At 37.3% G+C, this 25,652-nt stretch overlaps 1 protein-coding gene across 7 annotated transcripts in view; it reads right to left on the bottom strand.

Moving 5' to 3' along the window:
* The window catches only part of LOC131074816 (phosphoglycerate mutase-like protein 1), an 84,741-nt gene extending 61,320 nt beyond the window's left edge, over nt 1–23,421 (bottom strand). For 3 of the 7 annotated variants that reach the window (XR_009113124.2, XM_058011507.2, XM_058011509.2), the window contains exons 1-5: nt 23,269–23,421; nt 6,252–6,313; nt 5,928–6,125; nt 5,288–5,367; nt 4,874–5,036 (exon numbers count right to left, since the gene is read on the bottom strand). Coding sequence is in view for 6 of the 7 variants with exons in the window: in XM_058011507.2 (XP_057867490.2) it covers nt 4,874–5,036; nt 5,288–5,367; nt 5,928–6,125; nt 6,252–6,311 (501 nt within the window). In the remaining variant the exon portion in view is untranslated. The remainder of the gene's footprint in view (nt 1–4,873; nt 5,037–5,287; nt 5,368–5,927; nt 6,126–6,251; nt 6,314–23,268) is intronic. The other 4 variants (XM_058011510.2, XM_058011511.2, XM_058011508.2 and 1 more) reach the window with 4 other exon arrangements.
* Nucleotides 23,422–25,652: the final 2,231 nt, after the last annotated feature.

The following is a 25,652-nucleotide window of genomic DNA, read 5'->3' as shown; positions in this document are numbered from 1 at the left end:
TATCCACCCCTATTATTAGGGTGTGGCTTTTGAATGTAATCATTTTTGGTGTTTAACATATATTAAAATGGGAGTGGGCCCAACTCCTCACTCAACTTACTAAAAGAAGAATGTGAACCTAACCCTAAATCCCCATTTAAAACTACAAGCATTTAAACATTTATCTGTAAAAGTTGTTAGAACCTCCATCTCTTAACTAAGGAACAAAAGTACATGTGCACGACCTCTTATTGAAAAATCACAAATTTGACCAGTTAAAAATATACAACTACATAGCTAAAGAAAGGGCTTCTACAATTGAAATTTGAAAACAAACCATATACAAATAGTTAACTTTTTTTTTCTCTAACGAATTACCTTTAAGTAGATTGGGTTTTCTTCAATTTTCCATGGTTGTTGGGGACGTGGAGATGGGGGGATGCAAGGACAGGCTTTGGGGACAAGGGGACAAAGGGCCTAAGTTTCGGGGATGGGTTTTGGGGACGAGGGGACGTAGGCCTGGGGGAGAGACACATCCCCATGGAACACTAGTTTTCTTTTATTGGCACCACCAAAATTGAAAAATTTTGCATGAGTTGATTATATTGGAACTATATTTAGTCAAACTTTTAATATGGCAACATCTTAGGTCAAGATGCAAGTGCACAGTTGCGTGCATGGAAAGGAACACAGAGCTCTTGATGATGTGATCATACAAAGACCAGATTCAAACTCATGACAAGAAGGGTAAGGTTGGGTTTGCTAAATAAAGCTAAGAAAACAAGAGTTGGTTGATAAAAAGTGATTGTGCAAGAAAAGCCTAGAAGAAAAATGAGACAATTATGAAGAAGAAATGTCAATAAGCAACTAACAACAAATGATACACAAGTTACAAGATGAACAAGATAATTTGTTGAGACATGGACCAGCTATGACTCGAACCTAGGACCTTCCATGCGCTGTTGGAGTGCTCTACCACTGAGCTACTGGCCCCCCTTGGACCAGTCCATCGTCGGTCTAGGTGTGGCTTAACACCAACACCCCCCCTTAAGCCACAACTCTCGTGTGCTTGGGGCTCCTAGCCTGGACCTGGCTCTGATACCAATTTTGGTCAGTTTCCCAGTTTTGGTTGGCAAACACCAAAATTCTTCATCTAAAATAAGCTAAGGACCTACGGGTATGCAATCAGCAGTAGAATTTATGGTAGTAGTTATCTTATTCATAATATAGTTGCAATTGCTCTCAATTTCATTTCTATTTGGTTCTATGTGCAATTCTTGCTTGGCACGTGTTATTTTTTGCTTTAAAATTGTTCAAAAACCTTGAAAATTCAAAAACACATCAGCAATAGCAATTCAAGAGAGTTAGAACCAGCAAGGTTCTTATATCAAGCTATTCATTTGTAAAGGTTAATAGAATAGAATAATAGAATATTGTGTAGTCCATGGATAGATAGATTAGAAGATAGAATAGAAGTTAGATTAGGAGAAGGAGGAATTGTTGTCAAGACTTGTAAATGAGATACTCTTTCATTGAAGTTATGGTGAAATGTGTTATTTCAACAAGTTCCATGGTTTCTATTTCTCATTTGCTTTCATTTTGATTAGATTGAATGGAGGAATTTGTTGAGTGCATTTGTGTGGAATCCATTTAGTCTATACCACTAGCCTCTTGCTGATTGTAAGTGCCCCTTTTGTGTAGGATTCTATGACAAGTTATGGTGGTATTTTATGACGCATAAGAATAAAAAATCACACTATATATATCTGCAGAATATTAATTGCACTTGTAATAATATCAATCAATGATATTGACAGCAATTATATTTATCTTCACCTTCGTATATCAACTGCACCTTATCGTATCGACTGTTGTATCTATCTACCACCAAATGCAATAGTGCCAATATATCTATGCTTTTTGCGGACCGCATAGAGTCACAGCTCTATGTGGAACCAACATAGTTCCACATAGAGTCGTGACTCCTATGTGGAGCCATGTCAATCAATAGCAATCAATAATAAGTGACATTTAACCACAATTTGCAATCGGTATAATTAGTTAACCGATAACATGTAATGATAACAATATTAATCATAGCACATACGGATTGATATATATACATGCAATCGGTGCTAAGTATAATTAGTAATATAAAGCTATTACTAATTATACATAGGATCGATAGCATGTATGATTCGATAGTTATATAGATGATTAAATCGATCATACAATATATTGATCTATGATCAGAATGCAAGGATAGAAGAGAAAGATTAATCATGCAAATGCCTAAGGCCGTAAGGCCAGTTAGACATTTGAATGGTTAGGGTCATTCGACCGTTGCTACCTAACTTCAACACTTATGACGACGTACAACTCATGCAACAAAGTATTGACACATGGCTAGTCAAGATTCCAAAATAACTCCCCTTATTTTTGGTTCTTATTCGTCATAAGATATTGTCTAACTTGTCATAGAATCGTACACAAGAGGGGCACTCCAAATCTTCTAAATATAGCCATCTTATGATGACTTACAACTCATGCAACAAAGTGCTAACACATGGCATCAAATGCCTTACACAAATTCCAACGCCCCATTTGAGGTGGAGCACAAATATTAATTAAATTACAATATACAATATGTAAAATAATAATGAAAAACGCTGAATAAATATTAAATTGGGCACTTGCAAAGGTTGAGATACTTCAATTCACAACACAAAATCTAAATGTATCCTATATGTTTATGCAATTTCCATCTGTTTTAAGCATTGCTTGAATTAGAGTTCAGCTTGGTGTTGTTTATCTCATACATGTTCTCTAATGATTTGAACATGTCATAGGCAGTCTCCATCTTGGAGATAATTGGCACGATATGATCTTTCACTAAGTCAACTAACATCTTCATGGCTTTATTGTTCTTTCTCATCCATTGAAACTTTTTATATTCTTCTTTTGATTCTGGTATAGCTTTCTTTATGAATTCATCTAATTCATTTTCTCTTAAGGCAAGCATGATCCTAAACTTCCAAGATACAAAGTTGGAAGCTCCTTCAAGTCGATCCTCAAATCTAACACCGTTCACCATTTTGATGTATAGAAGGGAGTTGTAGAATTTAAGGATGTATAGAGGATAGACTTGCCTATATAAATCTGATCTGATCTTTTTCCTATGCTGGATCTGATATCATGTTGAGACATGGACCACCTAGGACTCGAACCTAGGACCTTCCATACGCTGCTGGAGTGCTCTACCACTGAGCTACTGGCCCCTCTTGGACCAGTCCATCGTCGGTCTGGGTGTGGCTTAACACCAACATAATGTGCAGTCATCGCCACATATTATCAATTCATTAAGAGAAGTGTTAAGTTTGATATGAATGTCCAAGGATATAACCACCCCAAGAGTGCTTTTCTATCACCTTTGCCACTTGGCAAACAACCAAGAGTTCTTTTTTTCACCTCTGCCACTTAAGTGAGCAAAAAGCAGCCACAAAACTTTCTCACCTTTGCCAATGAAATTGGCAGACAGTAGCCAGAAGTGCTCCAAGGAACACTTTGCCACTTACAGTAAATTTAAATATGAGTGCTTTTGGAGGTTTTTTGCTACTGAAAGGGATTGAAACATTTTGAAAGTGCTTATAGACATTGTCAACTACTTAAACTTTGATATTAACCTGCTAGGCGCACCTCTTTCCTTCATTGCCAATTCTCCAACAATTCAACAAATTCATCATTTATTGCTTTTAAACATGATCTGACTAGACCAAAAAACTTTAGAAATGACACGTCTTGCTTAGGACAGAACAAGCAAGTAAAACATCACAGATAAATCACAATACTTGGGTTTTAATTTGTATCAAGTTGACAAATGGCCACAACGAAACATTCCAAAGAGACTTTGACATTCAAAGTTTTATAGGGATGCAATAGGGATTACTGACTTACATACAATTGGAGCACGCCCCTTTAGCAAGTCTATGGATTTGAACTTGGGTCACTCCCGTAAGAGAAGCTAACTTTTACAAATCACCTTGATAAAAGGAATCATCAATTTTGAACAACTCTAGTAGACAAAGGGGAGAAAATGGAGAATGACCCTAAAGTCATAATGTTTGAGATAGTTAGGTCAGAATCAGTCTGATAAGCTGAAGCTACAACAGGCAAAGAGTCCTACATCTGATCATAGCTTTGAATGGCCTCAATAGAAAGAGAGAGCAGTTAAGTAATATCCATGTCTTCATACACAAAACTACTGGTTTGCAGTTACACAAGCAGTTTTAATATTTTCTCTACACACATCTTCTGTGATAAATTGGTCATTAGCATTACTCTTCGAACGGCATCAGATGACCCTGACAGAGCTTGGAGAATACAGAAATTTCTTTTGAGGGAATGTTTTAGAGGCAGGTGTGAACAGTAATATACAGATGATCCGGAAGGCCTGGAAAAGTATGATATCTGTTTGTGCCAAGCAACAGGGGCTTCTGTATTTGTTTTAACTAGCCCTGCAAGACAGAAAGTTTTACTTTTGAGACAGGTGATGTCTAAACAGCAGATAGCTTCTGATTTATGCATGAAATTTGAGTAAGTTTTTAGGGCAAAGGCTCTTGTGGAAGGATGTGAAGAAGAATATCCATCTGGCCTGTATATGCACCTCTTTGGGGGCTCAGATTTCTATCCTATCCCTTGACTATGAAACATTGTGACAGCAATGGTAAACATTTTTTTCCAAGAATATGTATTGAGATATGGGGCAACTTCTAAGTCAAACAAAATATTAACTTTTGAAAAAAGAGACATTATTCAAAACAGCAGAAAATCCAGGTCTGAGATCATTTCCTACCAACAATACAGAAAACTTTTAACATGACCATATTAAACTTACCATGTGTTCTCGACACAATTCCATGGTTAAAAATGGTGGGCATTTTGAACTTGAAATCGCAGCACGATCACTCTTGCCAGCACCAGCCACCATTAATGGAGGAGATGAATCACTGTCATTGTAATCTCCACCACCAAAAACACCTACTGCTGTTTGCATAGCCCTGGGATGAAAGCTCACACAAAGTACAAAATGTGAAAGACAATGATCCAGGTAAAGGGAAACCAACTGTGGCCTTACATAGTATAAGAAATTTGACAAAATATTATCTTTTTGGCCAACATAGTTGTATCCTTATGAAACTACATTTCAAAATTATGTAAAACGGGTTCTTTTAGGTTCAATAAGTGGCCTTTGACAAAGGAATTAGTCATAAGATGAATAGAGAAATTGATGTGTCAATAATCTAGGTACCTTGTCAATGGGGATGTCACAACCAACTCAACCCTAGAAGCAATGCCGATAATTGCCACTTGCTTGCGAAGAATATCAACCTGTTGGATACAGTAGCTTAGATTTTTTTGTCTCAAAGCATCATGTATGGGCACGGAGGAAATTGATACTCCAATAAAAGGCCAATGTGCAAACAAACAGAATCTCTCCTGATATTTTTAACCTACTGTATATTTTAGACTTCTGTGAAGACTTAATGTAATACAGATGATATAAAGATGATGAAACCTACTGACAAGACTTAGCATAGAAAAGATAAGTTCCCTATGGCATGTTAATTAAGTGAACCATGCTAATCATAAAGACAATATTTTAATGAGATGCAAATGATGAGACTCTAGTGTCTGTAAGAAGACAGACCATGTCTTCAACTACTTATTTTGCACTATACTTGACAGACACAAAAGTGGGTTGTGCTTATTCAGACGTGGCTGCCATTCATCTTGGAACTGCAGCAATATGTATCTAAGAAGAAATATATCCTTGTATCTTATAGCTGTCTTTGAGAAGAGGAGTGACAAAGATAACTACCATATGCATGAAAAACTATTCAATAGTTGTTGATTAATACACATATTTTCTCAAATATGAAGGCTGTTACCTTGCTTCCCAAAACACTGGAAAGCATGTCGAACTTGCACTCACACTTTGATGCTTGAGCTAACTTAGTTCTGTCATAAAATGCTCGTACCTGTTGCCATCCCAAAGGAGTGAGGCTTGCATCAAATAGTTCATGGGGCAATAAAACTGTCCGGCCTTTATCTCCACGCACATTGTGGTAGCCTTGTGCATGCCTTACCTTTTTTAAATAGTGAATCCGCATCAGTTAATAAAAACAGATGTCTTACATTGATTCTAGAGAGTTTCTTCATTTATCACATGTCTCCTGTAAGACTGAATTACCAGCATATGACATAAGACATACCATGTGCAGAGTTTTGCAACAGTGCAAAGGGTATAAGCTGGAATCTGGAGTTTCAAACATATCTGCAGAGACAAAATTAAAGTAAAAAGCATATGATCAAATATCTCTATTAAAGATCATATTTAGTAACCAAATAGACATTGTTGATACAAAACCCTAGTAATCCTAAGTGATTATAACCACATAGAACTTAACCTCTTAGTCTCCAATCAGATTCCTTTGTTTCCCTCAATTAAATTAGAAACAATTTAAAATCACAAAAAGCCTTATGGCACTTGAGAAGACAACCAAGAACTTCAATTGCCAATCATTGGATGTAGTCCAATAATTCCTATGAACACAACAGACAAAAGTCAAACAAGGCCGTTGACGGTTAAATACTAACTCAGATTACAAGAAAATTTGCTGAAGCCTTTCACAATAAATTTGATCAAGTAGGTAGCAATGAGTAAGAATGGGCTAAAGATCCAAAAGTGGAAATGAAGACTTACTAACAGTCCATCCAAACTATATGAATTGATATATACAAGTAAAATCCACTGCAATCTTTGACCTATATCATGTAAGGAAATGTTTGAACTTGGCACTTTGTCATACCCTATGGGTGTAGTCTTGCACTATATTGTTAGCATTTTTAATTTTACCTTCTAGTGCAACACAAAATGAAACAAATATGTAGTAGAACTGTTCTTCAAATTAGAAGGGGAAGCTCTTTGTAAACAAAAACCTAACCTAATCTATACAATATGTAATTATTTATTATCTTTATAGTGTTTTCTAGGGTTGTTCAAGGACAGATACAAGTTACAACATACGGATTACATCTTTGTCATGGTGGATAGATTAAGTAAGCCCACTTCTACACTATATCTTCCGAGTTTAAGGCACCGCAAGTTGCTGAATTGTTTTTTAGAGAGGTGTTAAAAATCCATGACCTACCCAAGAACATTGTTAGTGATCAAGATAGCAAGTTTCTCAGTATGTTTTGGCAAGGGCTTTTCAGATTGACAAGTACTGAGTTGACTGCAAGCACTAGTTACCACCCACAAACAGATGAGCAGACCAAGATTGCCAATAAGTGGGTAGAGAGATATTTGAGGAACTATGTATCAATACAAAAAAAAGCTTGGATCAGGTGGTTATATTTGGATGACCATTGTTATAATACCACATACCCCATGTTCATTGACATGACTCCATTTAGAGCATTGTATCAGTATGATGTCACATCTCCTGTGGATTTGATCATTGCTGAAAGTAGGCTTCCAAAGGCCAAGGATTGGATCCAGGAGAGCTAAGACATCCTAAAGTCACTTAAGGAAAATCTCCCACAAGCTCAAAACCAGAAAAAGATTTATCCAAATAGGCACAAGATAAAGAGATCTTTTGAGATTGATGACTTAGTTTTTTTGCAATTACTGTCTTATAGGTAGTCTTCCTTGAAGAAGAGTGAAGCATAGAAGCTGAAGCCACAATATTATGGACCCTATAGGATAGTGAGAAAGGTAGGCGAGGTTGCTTATGAGTCAAAAGGAGCTAGAGCACAACAAGATCCACAATGTCTTTCATGTTTTTTGCCTCCAAAAAGCATTTGGGCATCATTTTTCCCCCTCCTAAACTACCACCATTGGATGAGGATGGTAGATTAATTTTGGTACCAAAGCTATTCTAGTTGAGTGGGAGAGAAAATTGAGAAATAGAAGCATTAAATGGTATTTGGTTCATTGAAAGGATTTCCATGCCCTTTGGGAAGGAGAACAAATCTACAATTGCTTTGAGGCAAGCAGTTTTGGGGAGGGAGGACTGCAATGTCCCCTTCATAAACATAAGTGATTGGCAGAGACCCTGGCCTATTTTAATTCCTGCAGACTATTTGGGATGCAAAATGGGAGTAATTTATTAATTAATTAATATTTAGTTGTCTAAAAAAGTCATTTTTTGGACGACTTAGGTGACTTTTATTATAGAGCCCAAAATATAAAGTTAAATTATAAAGTCTCTTCTGGAGGAAAAATAAAAAAATTATAAGAAATAATATTTAATTATTTTTGAAAAGTGTCTAAAAGGAAAAAAAGGAGGTGAGAAAATTCATTCTTCGCATTTTCATTTTTAAAACCCCAGATATGGAGATTGAGCTTTGTTCAACTTCTACCCTAGGAACAAAACCCTACAACAAAGATTGGTTTCGAGAATGAAAACCCTCCTAGCCAATTTGTAGTGAATTCACACAAGATTCATAGGTGTGCTTCATATTTGGAATTTGTGTAGATTTATGTTGAAGTATTGAAATAATATTTTAATTAGTTTATGACCATGTTCGAAGAGTTAATTTGAAATTTATTTCCAATATTAGTTACAAGCAAATCTTAATTGATTGTTTGGAGAGATTCTTGTGACTGATTACCAACAAGTTGTACATATTGGTACCCAAAAGGTCTGGAATCTATGACAAATTTGAGGCAGATTATGTTACATATTGGGTAGTCCTCCTAGTTTGCAGGCCACAACAAGTCCAGCAGGGATGTGAGACTAAAGGAGAATTATTGGAAGTGAGTCAGCTGTTCTGTTATGACGTTTTCACAAATCGCCCCATTGCAAATGGGGACCCCCTCCTTTTTAGGCCCTCCCGGTCTTTTGGCTTTGTTTTTTTTGGGTCTTTTGCAGCAGTCTCGTCAGTCTCTCTGCTTTGCAGGTGTTCGAGGGTCATATTGATTAAATCTACTTTTCATTTGAGCGAGTTTGGTGAAGTCTAGGGCCTGTTTTGTCTTTTTTGGGGTTTCTGTCTTTTGTCCTAGATTTTAGGGGTTCTTGTTAGGATTTTGGGAAAACTGAACATACGACTAGAATCAAGACTCTTCAAGGGACCTCCCAATAAAATTTGAGCCCAAACAGAACAACTTTCTATTTTTAGAAAGTCCCTATTTTTTAGGGATTTTTCCGAGTCCCGGAATGTTGTCATTTTGCCAAAAATCAAACTTACTATTTTTAGTAATTTCTATTTTTAGTAAGTTTCTATTTATAGTAAGTCATTCCTGCACCCTGTCTAGGGATCTAACGCTGACACTTGGAAGGTTTCTATTTTTGGAAAGTCAATACTGGCAGGGTCAGTCAGACAAGGCGACAAGGATTAGACGTTTGCAAACATTTCTAATTCCAGAAAGTCAAACAGCAAACAAAGAAAGCCAGAAATGGGTCAAGTGCTGGGAATCCATGCCTAAAACGGAAAGCTCGAGAAAACACTTCAAAATCACAAGAGGTCAAAATATTCTAAGTTTGGGAGATTAAATGATGGAAAAATCCATGAATCCGTGGCATAAAGGAAATTCCGCCCAAATGTGGAGTCAAGCGCCAAAGTGGGATTCCCATGGACAGAAGGGAAATCTGTGAATCCATGGCCAAAGCAAAAAATCCGCCCAAATATGGAGTCAAGCACCAAAATGGGATTCCCATGGAGAGAAGGAAAATCTGTGAATCCTTGGCCAGAGCAAAATTCCGCCCAAGTCTACAGTCAGGCGCCAAAATGAAGAAGGCAAGGACAGAGGGAAAAATCCATGAATCTTAGGCATTAGCAAAATTGTGCCCAAGTCTGCAGTCAGGCGCCAAAATGAAGAAGGCAAGGACAGAGGGAAAAATCCATGAATCCTTGGCATTAGCAAAATTCCGCCGAAGTCTGCAGTCAAGCGCCAAAATGAATAAGGCAAGGACAGAGGGAAAAATCCATGAATCCCTGGCATTAGCAAAAATCCGCCCAAGTATGCAGTCAGGCGCCAAAATGAAGAAGCCAAGGACAAAAGAAAAATCCATGAATCCTTGGCATGGTCAAAATTGTGCCCAAGCTAAAAAATTGAAATTTTGCCTAAGGCATGGAATCCAAGGAGTCAAGGAGGAATAAAAAGCAAAATTCCCCTTGGGCGAATTTTCGAATTTGCTATTTTTAGACACCAAATCTCGACCAAGGTGAAAATTTCTCCCAAGCTAAAAAATTGAAATTTTGCCTAAGGCATGGAATCCAAGGAGTCAAGGAGGAATAAAAGGCAAAATTCCCCTTGGGCAAATTTTCGAATTTGCTATTTTTAGACACCAAATCTCGACCAAGTGTGGAAAATTTTATAGATTCGGAATCGGGATGAAATTCCCCATCCAATGAACCTGGCTCCTAAATTTTAGGAGGATCCCTAAAAAATAGGGATGTTGAAAAGAAGACATGGACAATTCACAAAACAATGAATTCCTTCCTGAGGAGGAATTTCCGCCCCAACCTTGTGGAGGGCGCCAGAATGAAGAGTGCATGGAGAAACAAGCAAATTGCAAGAGTCCTTGACCAAGGCATTTTAGCACCCAAGTGATAGAAGGAGCGCCAGATAGAGGGATGCAAGGAATCCATGGAGTTGAAAGAATTCCCCACCAAGTGTAAAATGCCGCCTAGGAACACAGGAGTGCGCTAAAATGATCTTCTCATGGACAGTGCACAAAGAGATGAATTCCTTCATCGGGGAAGAATTGCACCCAAGGAGAAGAAATTCCAGGAAAGGTGAAAAATTGACTAAGTGTTTGAAATTCCTTCCTTCAGGACAGAATTCCAGAAAAGGTAAAAAATTGACTAAGTGTTTGAAATTTCTTCCTTCAGGACATAGTTCTTGGAAATCATGAAAATTGGCTAAGGTATAAAGAATTTCCTTCTTCAAGGTAAGGAACAAATTTCTTTCCAAAGGAGAATTCCTCCACAACAAGAAATCACATCCAAGGATGAATTGAAAATATAATTTCCAAGGCAAGGAAGGAATCAGGGATGAACTACACAAGAAATTTCCCCCGGGAAAAGTTTTTAAAAATCCATTCCCAGACATCAAATCACATCCAAATTTCAAAACTTTTTACAGATTTAGATTCGTAGGAGAATTTTCTCTATCCTGGACCGTGGAACCCTAATTTGGAAATTCTCCTAAAAAATAGGAAATGTGCAGAATTGATGAAAAACCTTCTCTGAGCAAGGAAAGTTGAAGAGACTTCAGGAAAATTCTTCTTGAATCGAATTTTCCCTCTCCAACAATTCCAGATGTGCAGGAGCGGATATACAACGGTGGGGTCCACTTGCATGGCGAGGATCTATTGAACACATGGCAGTAGAGTGGCGCATTCATTATCGGAATATTTGACCAAATGGCAACCCGGTCATTGCATGTTGAATTTATGGCAGATTCCTTTTGCATGCAGCCGCCGCATGTGGAAATGATGGATCATTTATGACATAATGGGGTGATTTTTGCATGGATGAATATTCAACACGTGTTGGGCGAATTTGAAGGAGGTGGTGCATTTAATGCGCAATGGATGCTATTTTGGGTACTTTTGAATTAATTGCATATGGGCATGATGGGTTATTAATTGGAGATTCCCACCTTGTTGCATCTTGAGTGGAGAATCTTTTAGAGAAAACCCTAATTAGGGTTTGCATGTAATCATGGCCTGAGGCCTATATAAAGGGGTGACCCCCCCTCATTTGTAAAAGGGGGGAGCTTTGTATGAAATTGTTGCGATAAGTTTTTGGGAAAATAATAGTGAAACATTGTTCTCTGATGGTGTCCACTTAAATTATTTTTTCAAAGCTTGCATGGTTTCACCTTCCTCGCTTAGATTAGAAATAGTAAAGTGCTTTGATTTCAATGGAGAATGTAATGGTGTCTGATGAATTTCCATGGTTCATACTTTTTGCATCTTGCTAATTGTAAGTTGCAGTGTAAAGTTAGTCTGAGCCCCCTAAATTTGTGTTGAGTTTGATTGTGGATAGTTGTTTGGATTGCGTCGTTTTTGGGTATTCAAATGTACTTTCTTGATTTGAAAATCCTCTAGCATCCTGTTGTGACCATTTCACACATCGCCCCATTGCAAATGGGGACCCCTGCTTTTTATTGCTTTTTAGGGTTTGTTTTCTAGGTCTTTTAGGGTTTTGTTAGTTAGCCTTTGCATATTGAGTGTCGCCAAGGGGATCACCTGGATAGCAGGTCCTGCTGGAGTGATGTCCTGATCCTGAAATTTGGCTAAGTTTGGAATGTCCTGATCCTGAAATTTGACTAAGTCTGAAAACTAAAAATCCTCCAAAAACTAGATTTTGCAATATAGCTCCTGGAGGTCTGAAACCACTCTCAAACATCCTGAAAGTATATATGGAATACAACTTAAAGTATAAGTGACATTTCCTTCTTATACTTAAATGTTATATTCCATAAAATTATCCTGACGGAGAGTTCAAAAAGTCAAATTTCGCTCCTGACCCTTCCTAAGGGTCCAAAGCGAATTTCGCTCTTGACCCTCTCTGAAGGTCCAAAGCGAATCTCGCTCCTAACCCTTGTTGAGGGTCCAGAGCGAAATTCATTATAAACTTCGTTTGCCACCTTGATTGAACTTGAAACCTTTTTCCTGGCCTTGAAAACGATCTTACCTTGCCTTGTGAAGTGATTTGAAACTTGAAGATTGAGCAGTTTAGCCTAGATTGTGAAATTCGCTCCTGACCCTTGCTGAGGGTCCAGAGCAAAAATTTTATTTGAACCTATTTGTCACTAATTTTGGCTAAATTTTTATGTGCAGGGTCTCCTGGAAGGAAGGTTGAACATCATTCAAAGGTTTGGACGCTTGCAAATTGATGAATTTTGGGCAATAAAAGCAAAATCGCTCCTGACCCTTGCTAAGGGCCCAGGGCGAAATTTTGAATAGCTCTCATCTTGCATGGAAAAAAGTCAAGTTTTGGACATGAGTGAAACAAGAGCAACTTCCTTTTGCCTCCTGAAAGAGTTTTAGCTTGAAATAATGAAGGATTTTGTTGAAATCATTAAAATCGCTCCTGACCATTGCTGAGGGTCCAGAGCGAAATTCTTTACAAGCACATTTTTTAACCTTTCTTGGGCGTGAAATTCTATTCATAACATGAAACGAGATGACATCTTCCTTAGCAAAGACACTTCAAGATGAAAAGTGATGCATTTTGGTCTAGGTAGCAAAAATCGCTCCTAACCCTTGCTGAGGGCCCAGGGCGAAAAACCTAATATATGATCTTTTCATCCAGGTTTGATAAAAGACAAGCCTAGACATGAGCTCGAAATGATGTTTAAATTGCCTTGAAGTGAAAAAGGATCGTTGGGAATGGAGATTTAGAAGGCAATTACAAAAATTGCCCCTGACCCTTGCCAAGGGTCCAGAGCGAATTTTCATGATTCTCTCCTTTGTTTGTGGAATTGAAACAAAATCTTGTGTGGATAGGAAGAGGATGTGATGTTTTGTGACTTAGAAGCAATTTGGAGTCCAAAAGATGAAGAAATATGCTTAAAACCAAAAAGTCGCTCCTAACCCTTGCTGAGGGTCCAGGGCGAAAATCACAGAAACTGCATGTTTTCTTCAAAATTGTGCTAAGGCAAGGTTAGGCTAAGGTGAAGAGACCTCCAAAAGCATGATGAATAATGTTTTGCCTTTGAAACTCGATGATTTTGGTCACAAAATGAAAAATCGCTCCTGACCCTTGCTGAGGGTCCAGGGCGAAAAATTTGGAAGAGAGATTTTCTTGCTTATTTTGGAGGCCTAAACATGATTTAGCTTGGTGAAGAAGTTTTTAGACAAGGAAATGAGGATTTCTAGCCAAAATTTTAAAAAATCGCTCCTGACCCTTTCTGAGGGTCCAAGGCGAAAAACACCAAAATCACACTTTTTCTCCCAAGTTGGGTAGAGCTAAGTCTGGAAGTCAGTGAGGAAGCCTATTTGAAATGTCTTGAAAAGACTTTGAATGTTGAGAAATGCTAATTTTGAGCAAAAAATAGAAAATCGCTCCTGACCCTTGCTTAGGGTCCAAGGCGAAATTGCCTTTAAGGGCATTATTTCCTCCAAAATTGTTGATGAATTGACTTGGTAGTGTAAGGAAATGGATCTTAGAAGTGACATTGTGAGTTCAACAAACAAGTTAAGGTGGATTCCAGCTTAAAATTGAAAAATCGCTCCCGACCCTTGGAGAGGGTCCAGGGCGAAATTGACAATTCCACCTATTTTCCTCATGAAAAGTGTCAAAATTTGAAGTGCAACTCCTTAATTGGATATCAATTTGTCTTCCAGGAAACTTTGAAGTCAAGATGTGAAGTATTCAAGGCTATAATTGAAAAATCGCTCCTGACCCTCAGAGAGGGTCCAGGGCGAAATTATTTGCAAAACTTCATTGAGCCTTGTTCTAAAAATTGATATTCTCCAAATTGCATGAGATCGCCAAAATTGCTAATGTTGAGGTGTTTGGGAAATTAAAATTAAATTGGCATTAAATTAAAAGCATTTTGGCATTTAATATTTTTTTTTTGCCTTGTGAAAATCGAAATTTTGCTTTGGAGGCATTTAAAATTAATTTTTATTGAATTAAAATTAAAAATAAAGCGCTCGAGGCACTATTTTGCGTTCATTTTGCCAAGTCAACCCCCTTTTTGGAATTTTATTTATCTTTTACCTCCTTTTATTAGCCAAGTCGGCCTAGAGGAAGCAAGGGGTGAGCGCTCTATATATTGAGGAGTTTGTTTCACATTTTAAATCATTCAATCATTTCCTTAAGTGCGAAATTGGAGAGCTAATTGGAGGAGCGAAATCTGGCTTGCTTGGAGCGAATTTCTTTCAAGTGTTGAAGGCTAGAAGGAAGTGGAGTTTATTCTTTTCCAAGCTAGAGGAGGCACAATTCGTTCAAGAGAAGGCTTTGATCTACACTTTGCCTAGCGAAATTCATCTATTTTTACATCATTTCTTAGAGTTTAATACTCAAGAGGAGGTATGGCAAAATCATCTTGACACCCTTGTTTAAGGTTTGATTTTTGGACATTTGTTTTGGAAAAATCTAAGTATTGCATGGTTAATTAGGAAATGATAACTCAAGATTTATCATGAAGTTTCCTAATTAAAATCTTAAATCTTCCTTTTAGGTTTAATTTCTAGACTTCAAGATATATTACTAATTTTGAAATGTTGTGTAGGTATCAAGATGGCGATTCCAAAGCCCAGAGGATCTACAAGTTGGCAGGTTCTCATCAAAGAAGATCAAGCAAGGATAAGGGCGACCTCCTCCAGTCTAGCATCATCATGACTAACCTCTTCCAATCCAGCATTCCAAGGCGAGGTGCATCATCATCCTGCACATCAAAGACAAAAGAAGTTAGAGCAAGGGTTCATTGAAGAAGCAGATAGTTTCAAAAGAGTTAATTAAAGCTAGCTTCTCAGCAACATCAAATTGGCATCAACCAAGTGTCAGACGAGGTGGCATCCCAGTCATCACTTCTCCAATCGGATTGGTCCACCTCAGCATGTCCAGATTCAATGTACCTAACTCATGGGAGGTGGCACAAACTTCTATGTACCTACCCCAGCTATCTATTGGTCGAATTTTCCGGAGAAGACGTGTCCTAAAAATGTAATTTTATCATTGGTCAAGCATTAAATGCTATGTAATGGTTGTAACAAACCCTAATTAGGGTTTTCATTATTGAATCTTGGCCATTGATCTCAAATTGATCTTAGCCATCGAATTGTATTATGGGCACTATATAAGCCCTAGCTCTTCATTTGTAAAAGTAAATAGAGCGTAGTTAGAATAGATAATAGAAAGGAGTTAGTGAATAGAGAGTAGTTAGAAGGTGAATAGTCAGTTGATAGAGTAGCAATTAGAGTAGAATAGGAGGACAAGGCAAGAAATTGTTGCCATTGATTGTAAACAAACTCCATTTTCATTGAAGTAATGGTGAAGTGTGTCGTTTCTTGCAAAATGCATGGTTTCTTGTTGAATCTTCAATTCTAGATGGTAGATGATTAGATCAAATGAAGGAAATTGTTGAATGCACCTGTGTGGAATCCGTCTAATCCAAACCACTAGCCTCTTGCTGATGGTAAGTGCGCCTTGCGTGGTCAACTGGAATGAAATGAGCTTAATCATAAGTCATTACACGTCTATTGTTTCATGCATTTTCTTGAATGGTGATCATTGTCAGATGGTGTACGATTTAAACATATTGGAAGCATCCCTTAGAAGATCGCATTGAGTTGGTGTTGAATTGTTCAGCCTGATGGTGAGACCCAGCCCAGTAGGACTCCACCTAGTCATTCATCCATCTTCTCGCATTCTAGGTAGTAGAGTAGACTTCCTGAACCTTGCATCTTTTGCCATTTGTTTGTCGTCCAGTTAGTTAGTAAATCTTGTGATTCCAACAAATCAAACATTTAGGTCATCAAGTGTAAGTCCCCTTGTGATTCCAGCAAATCACATCATACCACAGAGAGCTTATCCACACGTAGAGATCCTACAGAAAAGAACCTTGAAGTCATCCCGATTGATCCTTTTTGCGACATCTTCAGCATTCGAAGACTTTACTCAAAAGAGGATAAGATACTTCGGTATTTTATTCTGTGTTTGCATGTGCATAAAAAACACATCAACACATCCCCAGAAGATCGCACCAGTTCTTGCGGAGTTGTAGTTGATCTTGGCGAAGCAGAGCTTGGTTATTTGGAATTTGTCCACCAGAGCACTATTCATTGTTATCACTGCCCTTAGGAGTATATTTAGATCCTTCTCAACCCTTTCCCTTTTACTTTCAATTCATTTTATTTCTTTCGAAGCAGCAGCATCGCAGAATTGTCATATCCGATGATGGAGTTCCAGCCACAACAAAGAAGTGAAAGAATGATGCAAACGTAAGGCCCCTTGGATTACCAGCAATCACATCAGCCAACTAAGTCACATCTACGCATTGAAGGAACCTTGGAGTCGATTGTTTGAACTTCTTGCAACCTTAGCATGCAATCGCACTTTGATCAAGAGAGAGTGAAGTGACCGTTAGGCAACTTTATTCTGTGTTCGACGCTGTCATAAAAAACACGTCAACACATTTCATTATCAACATTAGAACACTATGCATCTAGCCGATGCAATTATTGAAGGGAAGACCTTCCAAAATCCAGGCACTCGACTTTATTTCCCCATTCCACGAGGACACGTCCCCCCCCTTTTTGGGTGCGTCCCCCCGTCAGGGACATCTCGGGGACGGGGGGACGAGGACGCGACGTCCCCCGCCGTCCCGCCACCGCCACCCAATCGCCGCCGGGACGTGGAGACGTCTCCTCAGAGACGTCTGAGCGTCTCCCCCGTCCCCACACCTAAACAAACAAAAAAAGCAACATTTTAAAAAACATGTGCCTTTTGGGGGGATTAAGGGGTAACCCTAATTGGACGTGGGCCCCACCCAACCCCCCAAAACAACACAAAAGCATGTTTTTTTAAGATTTAACTCTCATTTTGGTAAACTGATTTTTTTTTCCAGCAAGCTAAAGAGGAGGAAAAACTTGAAGAAGACTGATTGAAGGGGTGAGAAAAGCTGATTGCAAGTGTGATAGGAGCTAGAAGAAGCAAGAAGAAGAGGAAAAAGAAGATTCTTCTACATTTTGGAGAGATTTTTCAAGCACAAGGTAGGGTTTTTCAACTTTTTCTTGTTTTTTTTTTAATATTTTCTGATTTTCATTGTTCTATGTCATTTTTGGATTTTTTTTCCCTATTCATCTCAAGACTCAAAATGAGATTTGATGTTGAATCTTGAGGGCAAAATGATTCATCATTTTGCCCTCAAGATTCAACATCAAATCTCATTTTGAGATGAATAGGAAAAAAATTTTAAAATATATTGTTAAACTAGGCTGATTTTATTTTTATTTTGTGAAATGCAGTGTCAATTTCACAATGAGCTCCCAAGGCATGAGTGAAGATGACATGGAAATCCATTCTCATAGTGAGAATGATTCAGAATATGAACCTGAAAATGAGGGGGGTGACCATGGGGCTGATCCTGGAGCCCAATCTAGCTCTATGGCAAGTGCACCAGCTAGTACAGGTTGCCCTTCAGAGTTGTTGGCACCATATGCTAGGGGTCATTTTGATCCTAAGTCTCCTCTAAAACAGTTTGCTTCACGAATATCAGTACAAGGCACTGCATCACATTCAAGTGGGGGAACAAGGAAGTGGAAGTGCAATATTTTTGTGACACAGAATGGTTCAGTAGCATTAGTAGGGTGAATGCACACTTTCTGTTTTGGAGAGGAAAAGGCATGAAACATTGTAAGTTTTTGGAGGAAGCCAAAAATATACAGTACAGAATTGAGTTTAACAAGATTTGGGGGGTTCTAGATGACACAAATATTTCAATGCCTACTACTTTGTCTGCTAGGGCAGCACTTCATACTTCTCATGCTTCGCAGACGGGAGGAATGATGTTTGGATCTCCATCCACTTCCACTTCTACTACCACCAGGGCTGGGAAACATAAGTTGCAGACAGCACAAAGCAACCCCATTACTGATATGTTTAATGTGCAGCTGAGAGATGAGATAGATGAATCCATTGGCAAGTTCTTCTTTGCCAATGGCATTCCATTTCATGTTACACGGTCTCCTTATTATAGGGAGATGATGGCTATGGTGGCCAAGGGAGGACCATCTTATGTGCCACCAGGGGAGACGAAAATGAGGACCTCGATCTTGGATAAAAGCTATTCCAAGATCAATATTTTGATGGAGAAGATGAAGGCATGTTGGGTGGCATCGAGGTGCAGCATAGTTATGGATGGGTGGGCGAACATTAGCCATCGTCCACTCATCAACGTCATGGTCACATGTGCAGAGGGCCCATACTTCCTTAGAGCAGTTGATTGTACAGGGCATCGTAAAGATGCTGATTTCCAGTTTCAGGTCCTCAGGGAGGCTATTGAGGAGGTTGGGCCACAAAATGTGGTCCAAGTAGTGACAGATGCAGCCCATGTGTGTAGAGCAGCAGGGAGACTCGTTGAGGCAGCCTATAGACACATTTGGTGGACCCCATGTTGTGTGCATGCCATGAACAATGCACTCAAGGACATGGGGAAGATAGACTGGATTAGAGGAGTGGTCACCGATGCAAGAGATGTGCAGATGTTTATCTGCAACCACCACACTTCACATGCACTCTTCAGGACCTTCGCGAAGAAGGAGTTCTTGAAACCAGTTGAGACTAGATATGCATCCTATTTCATTCTCTTGGAGAGAATGATTGAGTTGCAAGAGGCATTGCAACTCATGGTTATGACTAATGAGTGGAATAGGTGGGCTGAGGCCAAGAAAGAGCAAGGGAGAAGGGTGAAGGAGATAGTGAAGAGTGATGTGTTTTGGACTGATGCGAAATACATTGTCTCTATCATTACTCCAGTATTCCAGGTGATCAGATATGGGGATGGGGATGCACCTAACCTTGGAGAGGTGTATGAGTGCATTGACTCTATGCTTGACCAGATGAGGGCTGCTGTGCGAGTGAAGGACCCCTCTTTAGCATTCTACAATGAGCAAATCCAACCTATCATTCAGCGTAGATGGGACAAGTTGAACACTCCTTTGCATATGGCTGCCTTTGCCTTGAATCCTAAGTGGTACAAGGCTAGACCAAGTAGACTGACACCGATTCAGGATGATGAGGTGAAGGCGGGTTTCTTTAGGTGCATAGAGAAGATGTTTGATTCCAGAGATGCCGGCACAGTGCGCACTGAGTGGGGAAGATTTGCCACTCTTAGAGGTTATTCAAATGCGGCAAAGATGGATATAGACAACATGGCACAGGAGGACCCACTTTTATGGTGGAATTTTCATGGCCCGAAATCTTTGACCACCACTCTAGCCATCCGTCTGCTATCCCAGATTTCCAGTTCTTCAGTTGCTGAGAGGAACTGGTCTACATATAGCTTCATCCACTCTCTTAAGAGGAACAAACTTACCTCTAAGAGAGCAGAGAAGCTTGTGGCTGTACACAGTGCTTTACGTCTCATTGACCGCAAGACACTCATGTACAAGGAGAGTCCAGCGGCACGATGGGATGTAGAGCCAGAGGAGCCTTCACAGATTGATGAGGATGATCCTACCACTTCAGATGCAGGGCTAGTTGGTGTGAGCTTGAGGGACCTTGATCCTCAGGAGTCCAGCAGTTCCAGTGAGGAGGAGTTCGCAAATGATTAGAGGCCTCCATTAGCTACAGTTTGAGTTTTCAGTTTTGTCATTTTGTATTTGACTCTAGTCTCTTTTGTAATGCCATTGCTACACGTATTTGTATTTGGCTACTCATTGTAATGATGAATCATGTAATCATCTTTATTATTAGACTTTGCAATGGCATCAGATATTCGTATTTTCGTTTTCCTTTTTCGATATTCATATGATAGAAATGAGAAATCTCCAATTTGACAATTTCATTTGTCAAATTTTATTTACTTTTAGTCTTTTAGCAATTAGTTACGTATCACTAATCTAAGTAATCTTGGTATTTCCTATAGTTTCATTTGAAATCTAATTCTTATACTGTTATACTGTTATACATCTTTTCAAAACTAGTTTTTCAAGTACTATATGTATATGTATAAGTATATGAGCACCACCCCCCCGCCGCCGTCCCCCCGCCATCCCCAAATTTAGACCCTTGGTCCCCCCGTCCCGGAGACGCGTCCCCCCGTCCCCGACGCCCGTGGAACACTGCTTTATTTCCTCAGTTGTTCCTACAGCTAAGCCTATTACCACCTTTTGTAAGCTTCAAGCAGCCATTTAATTAGAGTTTCCAACCATCTAGAGTGGAATTGGCATTATCCCAGCCTACAGTGATTATATCACAACTACTGGACATGACTGTAGAAGAAATATTGAAAGAGTACAAGTCTGAGAGGAGGGGAAGATTAGTCTGTCTATATGGCAAACACAATCAACAGCAGTTCACTGTATGATTCATCAATTTGGAGGTCAGATTACTTCCTATTAACCTATGTATGTAATGCAACCATTCCCATCAATGATGTTAATAAATTACATGTGCAAATCTATGGCTGTACTCTTTTGAAAGGAAGATGTATATCATTTTGTTTCAGTTTGATTATTATATGCATTTTATCAAACACTTGAAAAACCACCTAATAATTAGAACATTCTAGTGTTGGTATTTAATCAAACATTTATTAAAATTTGAGAAAATTAACCTTGCACATTACAACTTGTTTCCTCTCTATCTCATTCAAGGAATAAAAGTATTAAGAACTGGTGAAGTTAAAGAAATTTGAATTTGGCACCAAAGACATAGGTATTTTAGTTTTAATGGTTTATTATTACTCAAGAAAATGAGAACAGCTGGAAATTTGCCTTTAATGGAAAATACAGAATTAGTGTTTGTAGCGTGTACTGTTCACAAACAACATAGAGTTAGTTTTCCAATTGGTAAATCAAGACGAGTTATACATGCTCTTGAGATAATTCATACTTCTTTATGTGGTACCATGGAAAGTCGTTCTTTGGACAATAAGTATTTTCTAACCTTTGTTGAGGATTACGCAAGAAAAACTTGGATATATTGTTTGGCTTCAAAATAAATTAAAAAAATGAGAGGTTTGTAGAATTTAAGAGGTTGGTTGAAAAATAGTAATTCCATCAAAGTAATCAGGTCATATAATGGAGGTGAGTTCAAATCAAACCAGCCTTTAGATTTTTGTTAAAAACAATGCAAACAAGAGAGATTGCTGCTTCCTACATTCCACAACAAAACGAAATTGTAAAAAGGAAGAATAGGACCATTGTCTATATGACAAGGAGTATGATGAACGTAAAGAATAAAGCAATATTTACAATTGTATATCTTCTAAATAGGTGTCTTACAAAACTAGTTAAAGGAGTGACTATTGAATAGTCATGATCTAAATTAAAGCCAAAAGTTGATCATTTGAGGTTGTTTGGATGTGTTGCTTATGCACACGTATCAAAAGAAAAAAGGATCTAAGTTAGATGATAAAGGTATAAAATTCATTTTCATTGTAGATCAAACAATAATACATATAGGTTGTATGATTTAATAGGAAAGGAACTACTGATAAGTGCGGATGTGATTTAACGAAGAAGAATATACGAAGGAAAATTGAATCGTGATCAATGAAACTGAAGAAAATGACCTGAATCCTTGAGCAAGGGAATAAGAAAATATCAAAGGGGCACAAACAAAATCATCCATCAACTCTTATATTGAACTCTAATTTTAAGAAAATAACAACAAAGTCACAATCAAAAGTAAATTATGTCTTGATGACTCAAATCGTGAAAAATAAAGAACCCCACAAGCTCAAGAAAAAGATGAGTGGGTTGAAGCAATAAATTATCAAAACAAAAACAATCAAAAGAAATGACAAAAGATTTGATCCAATTACAAAGCTCTACAGTCTCAAGAAAAAGATGAGTGGGTTGAAGCAATGAATTATCAAAACAAAAACAATTGAAAGAAATGACACAAGATTTGTTCCAATTACCGACAGCAGAAAAGATTTTTAAAAAAGTTGGTCGAATCTCAATCATTATATTAAGAACTCAGGAGATGAGATATACCCCCAAAAAAAGCCACATAAATAAATGGATACAATTCTCAGCTGCTCACACACAAGTCAGAAAATGAAAATGGAAGTAAAACAGGGTAAACAATGAAAGATAAGATAAACAAGTTTTTATTCTTAAAACAGTATGACAAATTTATAAAAAATCTAGCCAAGTTTAATTACTCAGTGGCCAGAGCTATTAATAAAATTGAACTCATAAATTTAGAAAAACAAATTTGGAAATGATAACAAACAACTTCAAACTGAGACTAAAACCTTAATTCTCTATATAAATGGCCTTATCCACATTGAAAACAGTTCAATTTATTTGCAGATTTTTTAGCAGTCAGCTCTTGAAAACCCTCGAGAGGAATTTTTAAAATCGAACTCCAACCAAAATAGAATTTGACAAGCAATAGGCAGCAATATTACAATAAACGAGCACGTTATTTACAAAGCATTTATGGTAATCGTTAAGATTTTAACAAACGATGGCCTAATTGAGATAGAGAGCAGGCCTCACAATTCGTAATTCAACCTCTGTCAAATGGTGAAGAGAAAATTATTCATAAACCAGGAAAATGGAACAGATATATGAATATACTTACCTACAACAACGAACTTACAGTGTAAGAAATCTGCCTTGAAGTTACAAGGAATGAATGAATTGGAGGAAAGAGCGAGTGAAATGAAGTGGGCATCGTTTGAGAATTCGAATCCTAATGGGATAAAGGGGCGCCCATATAAAGCGGCAGATTTCAAATTGGATAAGAGCGAATAAAATGAAGTGGGTCTATTTTGAAAATTCCGTCAAAAGATGCAATTGTAAATTATGATATTGATATTTATTTTATATTCATTCTTATTCTTGAGATTTAAGTAGATTTATTGTGATTGATATCAAATCATTATTATTATTATATTTTTATATTATATAATAATATAAATATAATTTATATTTTCAAATTTTATATCATTAATTTATTCTTTACTGTTAAATTATTATTTTGTTAAAATGTCAAAAGATAGAAAAAAATTAGCTTTTTCACTATAATTTAACTTGTAATTTTTAATGTAAAAGTTAAAATATAAATTGTATCAATTTTAATATAGTTTATTTTATTTTATTTCTAATTTTTTATTTGAATTACAGTTTTAATTTTTCAAATTTAATTTATTTAAGAATTTAACTATATTGATGTTCAATTTTATAATTAAAAAACTAGTTAGCAACATATGAACTAGTTCCAGATCGTGTTGACCAAACAAAGGCATCACCAGGAGTATTTACTCCCACCCACGACCATCTTCATCCTTTGCATAGAGAGTTAGTATTCCTTCCAGTCCCTAGTTAAGATGGAGATCATCCAGTTCTAATTCTTTAGCGAGTGTATCTTCAATTATTATATTCAATCGTGAATTTGTTATATTGAATTTATCTTTCAATTAATGTTATTATTGTCTGTAACAGCAAGATTTTATATTCTTATACTTTTTGATATTTAAATTTAGATTAAAAATATAATTTTATTAACTAATATAATATTATAAAATAAAATAATATGATATAAACATGCTACATTTAAAAATAAATAAAAAATTAAAACTTGATATAATAATATTATATAGTTATATCTTATATATTTAATTTTTATATAAAATTATTATTCAATTATATTTATTTCATTTTTTAAATATATAATATAATTTATACTTACTATAATATACAACATTTCAATATTATAAATTATTATATATTATACTATATTATATACCATTTCTTATATATTCATCTTGTCCTCTTTGTATGCATATATCTTCCTCTCTCCCTATCACAAACATAACATGTGTGTTTTGGCAATGGATCCTTATTAGTCTCTATCACTCAATAGCACCATGTAGATCTATCTTTCCTTCTCCTTCTTACTTTACATCATGTCATCTATTTTGCTTCGTATCTCCCTCTCTATCTTCCCATCTCTCTATATATGTTTCTCTCCCTTTTTGTCTTGCTCTATCTTCCTCCTACTCCCTCTATCTCTAGACATGTGTCCCTCTATTCATTTATGTCTATCCCTCTTTGTCTCATCTTCCTCTACATCTTGCTATCTCTTCTTCTTTATATCTCCCTCTATCTTTGTACCTCTCTATATCAATTTGTCTCCCTTTTTGTCTCGCTCTACCTCTCTATATCTATTTGTCTCCCTTTTTGTCTCACTCTATCTTCCTCCTATTCCCTTTATCTCTAGACATGTGCTCCTCTACTCATTTATGTCTCTCCCTCTTTGTCCCTCTCACTATTCTTAGGCCTATATATCTATATCTCATTGTCTCGTTATCGCTATCTCTCCATACTTCTTGTCTCGAATCTCCCTTTATCTCAATCTTGTTATTTCACCCTCTCTCCACCCCTATATCTCTCCCTATATCTATTTTTGTCTTTTTATCTCTCCCTAGATCTCCACCTCTACATATTTCTCTCTATCGCTATCTCTCCATATTTCTTGTCTCGAATCTCCCTTTATCTCAATCTTGTTATTTCGCCCTCTCTCTCTCTCTCTCTCTCTCTCTCTCTCTCTCTCTCTCTCTCTCTCTCTCTCTCTCTCTCTCTCTCTCTCTCTCTCTCTCTCTCTCTCTCTCTCTCTCTCTATACATTTTTCATCTCTATCTCCTTACCCCCTCTCTCTCACTCTTCCCAACTCCATCTCTCTCTATCTCCCTATTACGAACATAACATGAGCTTAATTATCTTCTCAATCCATATGTTTTTTTTCACTCCTAATTGGATCTTTTTAAGTGGATGCATACTTGCTTTAAAGATATCATTTCTTCATTAAGACATTTGTTGCACAATAAAAATTACTTGCTAAATGGCCTATCAATTGACCACATTTAATACATAAGAGTATGCAACTAATAGACCAAAAAATTCCCTAATTGACCTTTCACACCTCTTCGACATACCTATTGCACTCCAAAGTGCAATTGATAG

This window comes from Cryptomeria japonica, chromosome 6, assembly GCF_030272615.1.
Source record: "Cryptomeria japonica chromosome 6, Sugi_1.0, whole genome shotgun sequence".
NCBI lineage: Eukaryota > Viridiplantae > Streptophyta > Pinopsida > Cupressales > Cupressaceae > Cryptomeria > Cryptomeria japonica.
The sequence above is the reverse complement of the archived record's forward strand: the minus strand, read 5'-3'. Positions and strand labels throughout refer to the sequence as shown.